Source organism: Hyperoodon ampullatus (genome assembly GCF_949752795.1).
Source record: "Hyperoodon ampullatus genome assembly, chromosome: 5".
Classification (NCBI taxonomy): domain Eukaryota; kingdom Metazoa; phylum Chordata; class Mammalia; order Artiodactyla; family Ziphiidae; genus Hyperoodon; species Hyperoodon ampullatus.
In genome coordinates this window covers 31,087,174-31,103,609 of record NC_136918.1, presented here as the reverse complement: position 1 = coordinate 31,103,609, position 16,436 = coordinate 31,087,174, and the positions used below count along the sequence as shown (strand labels likewise).

Sequence of the window (16,436 nt, the reverse complement as noted above, 5' to 3'; positions counted from 1 at the left end):
TACTTACCGCCTGCTCGTTCCTCATCCCGATGTATCTGATGCCCACCTCCTGGGCAGCAAGGGCGATTTCGGTCACCGGGATGCCTACGATGCCAAACATGTAATTCACATCCTGGGGGCCAAGAACAGAGGAATGAGGCCGCTAAAAGGAAAACCTCCAGCAAAGCTCCCTCCTGCCCTCCCCCGCCGCTTTCCCGTTTCCAAGACAACGTCTCTGTCCCCGTCGGCTGCCGTAGGAGCCTTTCAATCAGGAAGGTCCAGCACACCTGTGTTTTCAGGGCCTGGGCGACGACTTTAGCACCAGACACCAGCCTCTCGCGTCCGTCGCTGCGCTCTGCCAAGTTACTTTCCGACATCTTCCACCTGAAGTTCGAGGCCCTCTCGCAGTAGACAGCAGGCTGACGCGGAGTCACCCAGCCAAACCAACCCCGGAGACACCAACTGTGGAGCCGCTTCTCTGAGGGAGGAGGAGGGCGACCCACCGCTTTAAACGGCGGAGAGGAGGAGGCGGGGCTGAAACCAGCCCGCTCGGCGTGAGGTGAGGGGTAAACACACTCTCTCTCCTGCCACAACCAGGCCCTTTCCCCGGGCCCTCCATTCGCGGCCGGCGGAGTGTCAGGAGGAGGCGGGACCAGCTGGAGGCGGAGGCCTGTGCCGAGCAGGTGAGAGGTCGAACCGCGGAGGCCTGTCGCCTTAGTCCACCACGCTGAGCCATTTCGAGACCGCGTAGGGCGGGTGGTACTTTCGCAGAGTCGGGGCGAAAGGGGGCTAGGGGCTTGCGCAGAAGGGGGCGTGGCGCGCGCTCCCGGCCTCGCCCCCGGCCTCGGGGCTCTGGGGGCTGTGGGCTGGTTTCGCAAAGGCTGCTGGGACGCGGGTGGCTGGATGGCGCCGGTTGTGCGGCGAGGTCGTTTTGGCGTTGCGTTGTCATTCTTCTGCGTCCCTTAGGTTCGAGGCTTTGACTTACACGCTTTTTTATTTGTACGCTCATATCTTTGTGGCTTTGCAGTCCGTGAAGATTAATACCGGCAGTTAAATCCGTAAGCGGATGTGTACTCTTTAAGTCGTGTCTCTGAGGAGGACACGGAATCTCCCAAGCGAGAGATAAAGTAACTTACCCAGAGCCATTGGACCAGACCGTGCTTCAGACTAACAATCTTGGGCTCTATTCACTGTTAAGCCCTTTGGCCACAGGAGATAAGAGGAGCCCCTTGAGCCTAGTTACTTTTGACCGTTATTTTCTCTAACCCTTGCCAATAACCCTCCACTCTTGTCTTTACAAAGTCAGGAAATGGGGGGGGTTGTGATTCTTAAGAGTCAGTCCCTCACCACAACCAGCTCCTGCAGCTGAGAACCTTTTAAAAAAAAAAAAAAGTTTACTGATTAAAAAAAGAAAATAAGTAGTTGATTTACAAAGTTGTGTTAATTTCTTCTGTACAACAAAGTGATTCAGTTATACATATATATGAATTCTTTTTCATATTCTTTTCCATTGTGGTTTATCACAGGACGAGAACCTTTTAAAACACATTTTTGAGTGAAAAAATGTCCTTACAATGAGTGATTTATGAGGCTAAGGGTCAGTAGACCATCTGCTCAGTAGCAAACAAAATCGCCAATGGTAAGGAAGAGTGGAACTTTAAATTTTTGAGGATTTGGGGTGTTTTAAAGCAAAAAGAACAGTAATATGTGGAAAGTAAAAAAACAAGAAGAGAGGGGAGTGGGTCATGGGTAGTAAAATGAATGAAAAGCATTAGAAGTGAAAGGATTTCTAAAGCCAGTGGGACCTTCCAAAAAGGTTTCCCCTCGAATTTCAAGCCCTAATGCCCACCCTGGCCCCCTTGGATATGGGGACCTAGCCTAAGGTAGTCCATCTAAGAGGGAGATTTCTTTGAAGTCTCAGAGTTCATCTACAAAATAAATGCAGATCTTGCATTGTATTCCAGAATCTATCCATATTTTAATATAAAAGTGATCTTTTTATTGAGGTAAACATACACTTAAATGTACAGATCTTAAATGAGTTTTGACAATTGTATATACCTATGTAACCACCACCCAAAATACAAATGACATTTTAAAATATTTACCTGTCAAATAAAATTGACATTCCCGAAAGATGCACAGTGTTCTTTGTGTGGCTTGGAATAGTCTTTGGTACAGTGTCTCCTGTCCCTGTTTGAGAAGCATAGAACCTATACCTCTCTACCATGTGGGATTGTTTATATCAGTACCTGTATGACAGTTTCTATCCCCAAGCATCAGAATCACTCGGAAAGCTTTTTAAACAAACAGTTGCTTGGGCACTACCCCACATCTTCTGAATCAGCATCTTAAGACAAATAAGGCACCTGTATTTTTTTAAAGCTGCTACCTAAATTTGATTTGCAGCCTGACTTGAGAACCACTAGCTCTGTACTCATGCTAGAGGCATGAGTTAATAATTAAATGTGTGATTGCCTGTTACCAAAAACTGTTGCTTAATTTGGATTTATGGGTTCAAGGCTGGTTTGACATAAGTAGCACTGACCGTGTAGATGGCAGTTAGTCAGTTCATGTGACCTTGTGTTCAAAGAAGAACTGTGTTCTTCTGTCCCAAAAGAATCACTGACAGAATCACTCAGTATAAAGTGGGAAAATTAAACTATGAATTGGAACAAATCCCCTGAATTCAGAATAACCAATTGTGCAAAGGGACAAATTCTCCACTGACTGGACTCTGCCCTTTAGCAGAGGGAATCGGTGAGACTGTTGAAACTTGCTTCACCTTTACAGCTTTGAGTTCAGGACCCAACATTCCATGGTTCACTTGGTTCTGATGATTCAGCAAAAGTGCTGAGAGTCTCACCCCAAGATTTGCAGGCACTTGGAGCAACTGCTTTCAATCCTACGGCAATGACAGGATTCCAGGATTCTTTTGTAACTTTCCCAAGGCCTTTTGTGCAGACATTGTAAGCGTTAACCACATTCTTTATTACTTTCATTGGTGGTAGGCATGGAATTTTATTTGTTCTGCCTTGTTTGTTTATTTGTGGAAAGAGGTCAAAGGAGGAGTAAGTCTAGGTTTCTTTTTAACAGAAAAGGCTAAAGTAATGATTACATGCTCTCCAAAGAGCATGCTGGTTACTGTATTTGTGGGCTCTGGACCTTAGATTATGAGGGAGATATTTGGTGGCTTTCTTACATCTGGGTGAAGAGAACATCCAGGCAACCAGGTCATTTCCTTAGAGTTGCAAAATAATACCTGGAGAAAATATACTTGCTAGAGATTTAAAACAGACAGCTTCTACAGTAATTTCTTAGGCCCCAGAATTATGTTTTAATTTCAGTAAACTAACTGCTATGAGGACATAAGTGATTTATGTCAAATGGCTTAGAAGTCATAACATAGTATTTCTCCATATGCAAGTACTCCACATTCGGAGGTGGCCTGTGGCCTAGGGGTTGGTCAACCATCACGTGTGAAACATGGTATCAGTTTTTAAATGTTTTCTGTTTTCATTTGTTTCTTCTGTTTTGCCATCAGCTTTCATTACAGCCCCTTCCTTTAGCTTTTTTTTTTTTAATAAATCTATTTATTTATTTATTGGCTGTGTTGGGTCTTTGTTGCTGCGTGTGAGCTTTCTCTAGTTATGGCAAGCAGGGGCTACTTTTCATTGCGGTGCGTGGGCTTCTTATCGCGGTGGCTTCTCTTGTTGCGGAGCATGGGCTCTAGGCACACGGGCTTCAGTAGTTGTGGCATGCGGGCTCAGTAGTTGTGGCTCGTGGGCTCTAGAGCGCAGGCTCAGTAGTTGTGGCGCACGGACTTAGTTGCTCTGTGGCATGTGGGATCTTCCCGGACCACGGCTCGAACCCATGTCCCCTGCATTGGCAGGTGGCTTCTTAACCACTGCACCACCAGGAAGTCCCAATATTTTTTTTTATCTATACTTAAAGATGTCATTTATGACATCTTTCAGACACATGAATAAGAACAGAGATTAATACACACCCATGTGTCCAGTGCTAGCTTAAGAAACACTTAACAAATAGAACAAAACCCCTATGTTTCCTTCCCCCATCACATCTCCTGCCCTGTGCCATAGAGGTAACCACTATCTTGAATTTGGTGTTTATAATTCCCACCTGTGCATTCTTTAGGTGATTGGCATTTAAGTTGTTTTAAGCTTTTTAGTGTTATAAACAGTTTTCTTTGAATATTCTTGCATGTCTCCTTGTGCACTTGTGTGAGTTTTTATGTATATGTATCTAGCAGTGTTATCAGACGGTAGGTTCTTATCTCATAGCAGAAGGAATTCAGAGATGAGACAGGGAGGTCAAGAAAGCAAAGTGAGGATTTATTTAAGAGAAAGTATGCTCTCAAGGGGAGAGCAGGCAGTCTCAGGTGAGTAGCTGCACTGAATTTCTTCAGCTAGCTGGCTTGTGGGGCATAGAAATGAAGGGGTGGAATATTCACTGGTGAGGGAAGGGGTGGGTTCATATTCCCTGATTTTCCTCCAGCTCCACCTTCCCGAGGGGAGGAGGGATTTCTGTCCTTATTTAGCCTTGATCAGAAGTGTCATGACATTGGTGCATGATGAGTACCAAGGAAAGGGGAAAAGTTTGAATCTTACCATGCATGTGCAAGCAAAATGCATTCTGTTGGAAAATCTACAGGTCAAATAACCAGGCTTCTTCAACAGGCTGATTTTAAGGAAATAAAAGGAATGGAAAAGGAACCTATAGATTGAAAGAGACTTAAAGGATATATTTTGTAAAGCCCCAGACCGGGGCACGAACCCGTGTCCCCTGCATCGGCAGGTAGACTCTCAACCACTGCACCACCAGGGAAGCCCCTGACATTGTCTTACACAGAGCAGAAGTTGTTGTTGTTGTTTTGTTTTGTTTTTAATTTGAGGTATAGTTGATTTACAATGTTGTGTTAATTTCTGGTGTACAGCAAAGTGATTCAGTTATACATATGTATACATTCTTTTTCAATATGGTTTATTATAGGAGATTGAGTATAGTTTCCTGTGCTATACAGAAGGACCTTGTTGTTTATCTATTTTATATAGAGTAATTTGTATCTGCTAATCCCAAACTCCTAATTTATCCCTCCCCTACCCCCTTTTCCCTTTGGTATTCATAAGTTTGTTTTCTATGTGTGAATCTGTTTCATAAATAAGTTCATTTGTGTCATATTTTAGATTCCACACACAAGCGATATCATATACTATTTGTCTTTCTCTGTCTGACTTACTTCACTTAGTATGATAATCTCTAGGTCCATCCATGTTGCTGAAAATGACATTATTTCATTCTTTTTTATGGCTGAATAATATTCCATTGTGTGTGTGTGTGTGTGTGTATTTATGTATATATATGACATATATGTATGTATATGACATCTTCTTTATCGATTCATCTGTTGGTGGACATTTAGGTTGCTTCCATGTTTGGCTGTTGTAAAAAGTGCTGCTATGAACATAGGAGTGCATGTATCTTTTTGAATTAGTGTTTTCTTTGGATCTATACACAAGAATGGGATTGCTGGATCATATGGCAACTCTGTTTTTAGTTTTTTATGGAATCTCCATACTGTTCTACATAGTGGCTGCACCCATTTACATTCCCACCCACAGTGTAGGAGGGTTCCCTTTTCTCCACACCCTCTCTGGCATTTATTTTTAGACTTTTTAACGATGGGCATTCTGACCAGTGTGAGGTGATACCTCACTGTAATTTTGATTTGCATTTCTCTAATAATTAGCAATGTTGAGCATCTTTTCATGTGCCTGTTGGCCATCTATATGACTTCTTTGGAGAAATGTCTATTTAGATCTTCTGCCCACTTTTTGATTGAGTTATTTGGTTTTTTTTGTTATTGAGTTGTATGAGCTGTTTGTATATTTTGGAAATTAAGCCCTTGTCAGTCGCATCATTTGCAAATACTTTCTCCCAGTCCATAGGTTGTCTTTTCATTTTGTTTATGGTTTCCTTTGCTGTACAAAAGCTTATGAGTTTGATTAGGTCCCGTTCATTTTTGCTTTTATTTCTATTGCCTTGGGAGACTGACCTAAGAAAACATTGGTATGATTCACGTCAGAGAATGTTTTGCCTATGTTCTCTTCTAGGAGTTTTGTGGTGTCATGTCTTACATATAAGTCTTAAACAATTTTGAGTTTATTTTTGTGTATGGTGTGAGGATATGTTGTGACTTCATTGATTTACATGCGGCTGTCCAGCTTTCTTAACACCACTTGCTGAAGAGGCTGACTTTTCTCCATTGTAAATTCTTGCCTCCTTTATCGAAGATTAATTGACCATAGGTGTGAAACTGCACACCTCAGATTGGGACTCGAACCCAGCCAAAACCCAGATTGGGACTTCAACCCACTCTCTTTTAATTGTGATCACACACCTGGTCCCAGGACTTAAGCTCAGTTTCTTTATGTCTCATCGCAGAAAGAATTCAGTGAGAAAGAATTCAGTGAAAGTGATAGGTAAGAAATGGATTTATTTAGAGAGACACACATTCCATAGACAGAATACGCATCCATCTCAAAAGGTGAGAATGGCCCTGGGAGAAACACACTACGCAATGTGTGGGCCATCTCAGAAGGCGAGAGGCCCCGAAATATGGGGTGGTTAGTTTTTATGGGATGGATAATTTCATAGGCTAGCAAGAGGAAGGACTCCAACTATTTTGGAGAAGGAGTGGGAATTTCCAGGATGAGCAACTGCCCACTTTTTGACCTTATATGGTAAACCTTGGAACTGTCATGGCGCTGGTGGGTGTGTCATTTAGCTTATGCTAATGTATACAATGAACATATAATTAGGCTCAAGGTCCCCTGGAAGTGGAATCTTCCTCCGTCTTGGACCTAGTTGGTTCTAACCGGTTTATTTTATTTTATTTTTTTTGTGGTACGCGGGCCTCTCACTGCTGTGGCCTCTCCCGCCGCGGAGCACAGGCTCCGGACGCGCAGGCTCAGCGGCCATGGCTCACGGGCCCAACCGCTCCGCGGCATGTGGGATCTTCCCGGAGCGGGGCACGAACCTGTGTCCCCTGCATCGGCAGGCGGACTCTCAACCACTGCGCCACCAGGGAAGCCCTAACCGGTTTATTTTGTATCCAATAGCTATGTCATTCTTTTACAGGTTGTACCCTGCCCCCTTCCCTCCTGTTTCTGGTGTGTGAGTTTATTTCTGGGCACAGGGCAGAAGTTTTTAATTTTAATGAAGTCCAGCTTATCAGTTATTTCTTTCATGGATCATGCCTTTGGTGTTGTATCTAAGAAGTCATCGCCATACTCAAGGTTATCTAGGTTCTCTCCCATGTTATCTTCTAGGAGTTTTGTAGTTTTACACTTTACATTTAGGTCTGTGATCCATTTTGAGTTAATTTTTGTGAAGGGTGTATGTGATGAAATTTATAATAACAAATATATGTTTAGTATTCATCCCCATTTCTATCACAGAGCTCCTAAAACCCTTGGAATTTCCGAAGTGATAAGGGCAATATGTGTCTTTTGATATTCATAACAAGCCCCTTTCAACCACACCTGAGTTTATGTTAATGCGTTAACTTTTGGAAAGCTCCTAAATATGGGGTCTGATTGCCAGGGTCATCAACCATGTGATTGAAGTGTTGTAATTTAGCCCCTGACCTCCTGGGAGAGGGGAGGGGATGGAGTTTGAGTTCAGTCACCAGTGGCCAGTGATTTAATCAAGCATACCCAAAAAGACGGGGTTCGGAGAGCTTCTGGGTTGGTGAACATTTGGAGATACAGGGAGAGGGCACCCCTTCCAATATATCTTGCCCCTATATACCTCTTCATCTGGCTTTTTTTTTTTTTTTTTTTGCGGTACGCGGGCCTCTCACTGTTGTGGCCTCTGCCGTTGCGGAGCACAGGCTCAGGACGCGCAGGCTCAGCGGCCATGGCTCACGGGCCCAGCCGCTCTGTGGCATGTGGGATCCTCCCGGAGCGGGGCATGAACCCGTGTCCCCTGCATCGGCAGGCGGACTCTCAACCACTGCGCCACCAGGGAAGCCCCATCTGGCTTTTTTATCTGTATCTTTTATCATGTCTTTTATAATTGTTAACTTAAATAGATGTTTCTGAGTTCTTTGAGTTGCTCTAGCAAATTACCAAACAGGAGGAGAGGGTTGTGGGAATCTCTAATTTATAACTAGTCAGTCAGAAGCACAGATAACCTGGATTTGCAATTATCATCTAAAGTGGGGAAGGAGTGAGCCCTTAGGCTGTGGGATCTGACACTACCTTTAAGTAGATAGTGTCAGAACTGAGTTAATTGTTTGGTGGTGTTGGACAAAACACATAGGGGGTAAGATCTGCGTCTAGACTGATTTTCTTGCATGTAATGTCTACTTGTTCCAGCACTGTTTGTTGAAAAGACTGTCTTTGCTTCAGTGTATTGCCTTTGCTCCTGTCAGAGATCAGTTGACTGTATTTATGTAGATCTGTTTCTGTGCTCTCTATTTTATTTTTTTATTGATGTATTTGTTTATTCTTTTGCCAATACCACACTGACTTGATTACTGTAGTTTTATAGTAAGTCTTGAAGTTGGATAGTGTCAGTTCTCAGACTTTGTTCTTCTCCTTCAATAGTGTATTGGCTATTCTGGGTCTTTTGTTTCTCCATATAAACTTCTGAATCAGTTTATTGATATCCACAAAATAACTTCCTGGGATTTTATTTGGGGTTGTATTCAATCTGTAGATCAAGTAGGGAAGAACTGACATCTTGACAATATTGATTCTTCCTCTCCATGAACATGGAATCCTTTCATTTCATTCATCAGAGTTTGGTGGTTTCTCTTATAGATCTCTTACATATTTCATTAGATTTATACCTAAGTATTTCATTTTTGGGGTGCTAACGTAAATGGTATTGTGTTTTTCATTTCAAATTCCACTTGTTAATTGCTGGTATATAGAAAAGCAATCGACTTTTTTTTAATATTTATTTATTTTATTTTTGGCTGCATCGGGTCTTAGTTGCGGCATGTGGGATCTTTCGTTGCAGTTCACGGGCTTCTCTCTAGTTGTGGCACATGGGCTCCGGAGTACGTGGGCTCTGTAGTTGTGGTGCACGGGCTCCAGAGCACATGGGTTCTGTAGTTGCAGCACGTGGGCTCACTAGTTTTGGCGTTTGGACTCAGTAGTTCAGCGTGTGGGCTTAGTTGCCCCGTGGCATGTGGGATCCCAGTTCCCCGACCAGGGATCGAACCCACATCCCCTGCATTGGATCCCTGCGTCCTCTTAACCACTGGACCACCAGGGAAGTCCCTAGGAAAGCAGTAGACTTTTGTATATTAACATTTTATCCTGCAACTTTGCTATAATCACTTATTAGTTCCAGGAGTGTTTATTTTTGTCAGTTCTTTCAGATTTTCTACATAGATGATCATGTCATCTGCAAAGAAAGACAGGTTTATGTCTTCTTTCTCAATCTGTATGTCTTTTTTTTCCTTTGTCTTATTGCATTAGCTAGAACTTCTAGTACAATGTTGAAAAAGAATGGCAAGAGGGAGCATCCTTGTTTTATACCTGATCTTAGTAGGAAAACTTAGTTTTTCTCACCATTAAGTATGATGCTAACTGTAGGTTTTTTGGTAGATGCTCTTGATCATGTTGAGGAAGGTCCCCCCTCTATTCCTAGTTTACTGAGAGTTTTTATCATGAAGGGTTTTGGATTTTATCAAATGCTTTTTCTTTTTTTTAAATTTAATTTAATTAATTTATTTTTTATACAGCAGGTTCTTATTAGTTATCTATTTTATACATATTAGTGTATTCAAATGCTTTTTCTGCATCCGATTTTTCTTTTTTAGTCCATTGTTGTGATGGATTACATGAACTGATTTTCAAATGTTGAATCAGCCTAGCATGCCTGGAATAAATCTCATTTGGTCATGGCATATAATCCTTTTTATAAATTATTGGATTGGATTTGCTAATATTTTGTTGAGGATTTTTGCAGTTTTATTTTCTTGTAATGTCTTTGTCTGGTTTTTGCATTAGGGTAATGCCAGCCTCATAGAATGAATTTGGAAGTACAGTTGATCCTTGAACAACACGGGTTTAAATTGCATAAGTCCACTTATATGTGCATTTCTTTTTTCAGTAAATACTACAGTACCACACAATCTGCAGTTGGTTGAATCCACAGATGTGGAACCTTGTGTACTGAGGGCCAACTCTGGGACTGGAGCATCCGTGGATTTAGTATCTGCAGCAGATCCTGGAACCATGGATACCAAGGGATGACTGTGTGCTCTCTGATTCTGTCTTCTAGAAGAGATTGTAAAGAATTAGTATAATTTCTTCCTTAAGTGTTTGATAGAATTTACCAGTGAACCTACCTGGGCCTGTTTTACATGTTTTGGAAGGCCCACTGTTGGACAGGGCTGGGTCCCAGGGTGGCTGGCTGTGTGGCCCTGGGGGATTCAGGGCTGTTGCCCATCTGCTGGTGGGCAGCTAAGCCCCCAGCACTAATAGGCTAGAGGGAGGACTCTGGAATGGAGCTTGCTAGCACTAGTGTCCTCGTGGTAGAACAAGTACCTCAAAATGGCTGCCACCAGTATCTATGTGCCCTGAGGGACCCTATTTGCCTCTTGCCTCTCTAGGACTCTCTAAGATCAGCAGGTGGGTCTGACCCAGGGTCCTTTCAAATTACTGCCTCTGCCCTGGGTCTAGAAGCCTGTGAGATTTTGCTTGTGCCCTTTAAGAGCAGAGTCTGTGTTTCCCTCAGCCCTCTGGCTCTCCCCTATGCAATCCCCACTGACTTTCAAAGGGAGACTTTCTGTGGACTCATCTTCCCTGTGCAGGACCCCTGGGCTGGAGCCCAGTGTAGGACTCAGACCCTTCACCCCTTGGGGAGAACCTCCACAATTGTAATTACCCTCCAGTTTGTGGGTGTTGACTAAACTGCATCTTTGCCCCTCCTACCAGTCTCCTGTGGCTCCTTCTTTATATCTTTAGTTGTAGAAAATCTTTTCTGCTAGCCTTCAGGTTGTTCTCATATAGTTGTTTTGTAAATAGGTGTAATTTTGGTGTACCCGAAATGGGAGGAGGTGAGCTCAGAGCCTTCCTACTCTACCACCTTGGTCACACCAAAGCTTAGGTTATTGATCTTAGATCTCTTTTCTTTTCTAATATATGTATTCAATACTGTTCAAAATATCCCTCTCTACACTCCTATCGCTGCATCTCACAAGTTTTCATAAGTTGGATTTTCATTTAGTTCAAAATATTTAAAAATTTCTCTTGAGATTTCCTCTTTGACCCATGTGTTATCATAGAAGCAAGTTGTTTAATCACCAAGTATTTGAGGATTTCCCAGTTATCTTTCTGTTATTGACTTCTAGTTTAATTCCATTGCTGTTTGATTGCAGACATTGCATGATTTCTGTTCTTTAGAATTTGTTAAGGTATGTTTTATGGCCCATAATGTTTTCTATCTTGATGAATACAGGATATTTCATGCAAGCTTGAGAAGAATGTGTATTCTGGTGTTATTGGATGAAGTAGTCTATAATTATATCCAATTAATTGGTGGTACTATTTTTTTTGAATTTTTGAAATTTATTTATTTTTTTATACAGCAGGTTCTTATTAGTTATCCATTTTATACATATTAGTGTATACATGTCAATCCCAATCTCCCAATGCATCACACCACAACCACCCCCCCACAGCTTTCCCCCCTTGGTGTCCATACGTTTGTTCTCTACATCTGTGTGTCTATTTCTGCCTTGCAAACCGGTTCATCTGTACCATTTTTCTAGGTTCCACATTTATGCGTTAATATACGATATTTGTTTTTCTCTTTCTGACTTACTTCACTCTGTATGACAGTCTCTAGATCCATCCATGTCTCTACAAATGACTTGATTTCGTTCCTTTTTGTGGCTGAGTAATATTCCATTTTATGTATGTATCACATCTTCTTTATCCATTCATCTGTTGATGGGCATTTAGGTTGCTTCCATGACCTGGCTATTGTAAATTGTGCTGCAGTGAACATTGGGGTGCATGTGTCTTTTTGAATTATGGTTTTCTCTGGGTATATGCGCAGTAGTGGGATTGCTGGGTCATATGGTAGTTCTGTTTTTAGTTTTTTAAGGAACCTCCATACTGTTCTCCATAGTGGCAGTATCAATTTACATTCCCACCAACAGTGCAAGAGCGTTATCTTTTCTCCACACCCTCTCCAGCATTTGTTGTTTGTGGATTTTCTGATGATGCTCATTCTAACTGGTGTGAGGTGATACCTCATTGTAGTTTTGATTTGCATTTCTCTAATAATTAGTGATGTTGATCAGCTTTTCATGTGCTTCTTGGCCATCTGTATGTCTTCTTTGGAGAAATGCCTATTTAGGTCTTCTGCCCATTTGTGGATTGGGTTGTTTGTTTTTATAAAAATTGAGCTGCATGAGCTGTTTATATATTTTGGAGATTAATCCTTTGTCCACTGATTCATTTGCATATATTTTCTCCCACTCTGAGGGTTGTCTTTTTGTCTTGTTTGTAGTTTCCTTTGCTTTGCAAAAGCTTTTAAGTTTCATAAAGTGCCATTTAATTTTGTTTTTATTTCCATTACTCTAGGAGGTGGATCAAAAAAGATCTTGCTGTGATTTATGTCAAAGAGTGTTCTTCCTATGTTTTTCTCTATGAGTTTTATAGTGTCTGGTCTTACATTTAGGTCTCTAATCCATTTTGAGTTTATTTTTGTGTATGGTGTTAGGGAGTGTTCTAATTTCATTCTTTTACATGTAGCTGTCCAGTTTTCCCCGCACCACTTATTGAAGAGACTGTCTTTTCTCCACTGTATATCCTTGCCTCTTTTGTCATAGATTAGTTGACTATATGTGTGTGGGTTTATCTCTGGGCTTTCTATCCTGTTCCATTGATCTATGTTTCTGTTTTTGTGCCAGTACCATATTGTCTTGATTACTGTAGCTTTGTGGTGTAGTCTGAAGTCAGGGAGTCTGATTACTCCTGCTCCATTTTTTTCCCCTCAAGATTGCATTGGCTGTTCAGGGTCTTTTGTGTCTCCATACAAATTTTAAGATTTTTTGTTCCAGTTCTGTAAAAAATGCCATTAGTAATTTGATAGGGATTGCAGTGACTCTGTAGATTGCTTTGGGTACTATAGTCATTTTCACAATATTGATTCTTCCAATCCAAGAACATGGTATATCTCTCCATCTGTTCGTATCATCTTTGATTTCTTTCATCAGTGTCTTATAATTTCCTGAGTGCAGGTCTTTTACCTTCTTAGGTAGATTTATTCCTAGGTATTTTGTTCTTTTTGTTGCGATGATGAATGGAATTGTGTCCTTAATTTCTCTTTCTGATCTTTCGTTGTTAGTGTGTAGGAATGCAAGAGATTTCTGTGCATTTTGTATCCTGCAACTTTACCAAATTCATTGATTAGCTCTAGTAGTTTTCTGGTGGCATCTTTAGGATTCTCTATGTATAGTATCATGTCATCTGCAAACAGTGACAGTTTTACTTCTTCTTTTCCAATTTGTATTCCTTTGATTTCTTTTTCTTCTCTGATTGCCGTGGCTAGGACTTCCAAAACTATGTTGAATAATAGTGGCGAGAATGGACATCTTTGTCTTGTTCCTGATCTTAGAGGAAATGCTTTCAGTTTTTCACCACTGAGAATGATATTTGCTGTGGGTTTGTTGTATATGGCCTTTATTATGTTGAGCTAGGTTCCCTCTATGCCCACTTTCTGGAGAGTTTTTTATCATAAATTGGTGTTGAATTTTGTCAAAAGTTTTTTCTGCATCTATTGAGATGATCATATGGGTTTTATTCTTCAGTTTTGGGGAGGGGGCATTAAAGGTCACCAGGCTTTTTATTTCAGTTAAAGCAGACTCGGACAGGATGGTCCCAGCCTCGAGAGGGAACAGCCCAGTGGTCATGGGAACACTCGTCACAGAAGCCCTGTCTGCAGGCCCAGCAGTGGTACTTGGAAAGCTTGATGCTGAACTCCTTCTGGCAGTTGTGGCAGTGCAGGATCTCATGGTCTGGTACCCAGTACGCTGGCCTGGCTGCATCCTTCACCAAACCTAGTGGTATGTCATTGGCTGTCACCACGGCTCCCAAAGTGTTCTGCACGGACTTGCCCACCTTCCGAGCAATCAGCCTCCCGCCCTCATCATCCGCCTGTGCCTCAGTAACATCGAACTGAGAATTCCTGGCTTCATAGCAGTTGTCACACACCCGCACGGGCGCAGGGCCCCAGCCCCGCTCCAGCACTGGCTGGGTTGTGGGTGAACAGCTGTCACAGAAGCGTCCCCCCGGGCCCGGCAGTGATGCTTGGTGTCATTATCTTTAAAGGATGTAACACACTTGTTGCAGCTCAGGATCTGGGAGTTGGGCCTCCAGTAGACAGGGGCGATCTGGTCTGTCAGCCAGGACGTCACAACCTTGGTGGGCCCAAGGCTAAGCTCAGACACTGACTGAGCCATGAAGTTCATCCCATCCAAGAGGCACTGGGCAGCATTGTTGTTGTCCTTCAGAAATCCATCAGCTCCAGGCCACACATGGACAATCTCTGTCTGCACCACTGTATCCACAGGATGTTGGTTCCCAAACCAGTACTGCCAGCTACGATAGACCACGTCGCAGTTGGGACATTTGATTACATACCCAGACCAGGCATATTTTGTGAGACCCATCCAGGGGGAGTCGGTTGAAGCAGCCGTCTTGGGCACCATGCTAACTTCATTGCCTCTCTCGTAGCAGGCCTTGCAGGTAAAAACCCAGTTGTCATACTGGTGAGAGTATCTGCAGCGGCTTTTGTCTTCATGAGGTACTCCGTCTTTCCCGTGATTCATGCTGTTCTTACATCCAGCCCCAGAGCTGAGGCACAGGACGGAGCAGGTGAAGTACTCATCTGGAAAAAGGGAGCTGTGTGCCATCTTGTCATCGGGGATCTCACCGCTGAAGCGGTCGCTGAGGGCCTTCAGAGCTTTGAAGTTGATCCCCGGGTGCCGGGGAGAACGGGTGGTGTTATTCTCTGGTTGTTGCTCCAAAGCACGCCGAAGACCAGAAAAGTCTGTGGGAGGATTGTATCCTCGTTCCCTTGTAATGAATAGAACTGAAGGCTTCAGGGAAGCAGCCCACCTTCCGGAACCGGTCCTGGATGAGCTTCTCAGGCACCTCGGAGTGATCAGAGCCTAGCAGCTGAGTGTGCACAGTCTTGTGGAAAATGATAACAGCAGGGCCCAGGGTGGACGGGGACATCCAGGCCACAGCGGCCAGTGGTAGCCTTGAGCTCCTTGGTGAAGTGCTTCAGATAAGCTTCTGAGGCATCCCCAAGGAACTTGAAGAGGTCATTGTGCAGTCGGTCTGCATGAGTTCGATAGATGACGAAGTCTGAGATGGCCAGGACCTTAAGCAGCAGCCATGTTCTCTGGCTTAGACTCACTGTAGCCCCCAAGAGCCCTTCTGTGTCTATCACTGCTACTTTGTGGACTGGATCATATGCCACCCACACTCCCACAGTGCAGGATTCCTGGGCAGGGGAGGTTTTGAAGACTTCCCGGCCACAAAAGAAAATGTGGTTGAGGGTATGAGACTTCTCATCCCCAGTATTTCCAAAAATGGAAACCACTTTCAGATGCTGATAGGGTTTGCAGTCCAATTTTCTAATAAAGTCCTCTTCATTCGTTACCTGAATTTCTTCATTCTCATCTACTAGGAGGAAACGCACAACCTTCTCAGTCATCTTCTTCCTCTTGGTGTCCTCACCCATCGCTTCTACCTCCAGCAACTCCTGGACCTTAGCCTCATGGTACACGGTAACAGGGTGCCTCCTTTTGTTACCCCCAGAATGAGTCCTCTTCTGGCACTCCAGGCACAAGTTGATTTTACAGGTCTGGCACCTCACGTCTGCCCTCTGCTTCGTACCTGGAGAATGCCCACTGGGGCCCTTGCAGGGGTCACAGTAAGGGACGTGGCCAGCTTTGAGTCTGATCCGCTCATGGTTTCTCAGGCGCTCCTGCCGCTGGAGCTCCTCCTCGCAGCGGAGACACTGCAGGCTGCAGCACTCGTCACACTCGAAGACGGCTTCGTCAGTCCCGCTGCAGGTGTAACTCTCCTGGCACAACAGCCCAGGGTTCAGGCCCTTCTCTGCTGGGGAAGTCTCATATTCAGACTGGGAAGGAAAGCATCTACCATATAACGGTACCTGGGCTTTCCCCAGAAGTGAAGACAAAGACGTTGAGTCTGAAGGCTGAGCACAGCCTCCAAAGGGTTCTGAACACCCTTAAAAAAATGTTTTTAAAAAAACATTCGATGTCCTATTAGAATTCTTCACACATTTACAAACGTTCGGATGTTTAATTTTCTGCTGCCAAGACTCCTGAATCAGCAGCAATGTTGACTTGGCTTGATAGTTTCATCCTC

At 43.3% G+C, this 16,436-nt stretch overlaps 2 protein-coding genes and 1 pseudogene across 6 annotated transcripts in view; 1 reads left to right on the top strand and 2 right to left on the bottom strand.

Moving 5' to 3' along the window:
- HACL1 (2-hydroxyacyl-CoA lyase 1) overlaps positions 1-356 on the bottom strand; it is a gene marked incomplete at its 5' end in the record, with an annotated part of 39,477 nt that extends 39,121 nt beyond the window's left edge. For all 4 annotated transcript variants that reach the window (XM_079705386.1, XM_079705388.1, XM_079705389.1 and 1 more), the window contains 2 exons: positions 8-112; positions 267-356. In XM_079705386.1, coding sequence (XP_079561512.1) covers positions 8-112; positions 267-356 — 195 coding nt within the window. The remainder of the gene's footprint in view (positions 1-7; positions 113-266) is intronic.
- A 255-nt stretch (positions 357-611) lies between these two features.
- The window catches only part of BTD (biotinidase), a 46,090-nt gene continuing 30,265 nt past the window's right edge, over positions 612-16,436 (top strand). The window contains exon 1 of the mRNA XM_079705397.1: positions 612-662. The gene's annotated coding sequence lies outside the window, so the exon portion shown is untranslated. The remainder of the gene's footprint in view (positions 663-16,436) is intronic.
- On the bottom strand, positions 13,860-16,208 carry LOC307053226 (zinc finger FYVE domain-containing protein 1-like; annotated as a pseudogene). Its single transcript has one exon. The product of its transcript is annotated as a zinc finger FYVE domain-containing protein 1-like (transcript).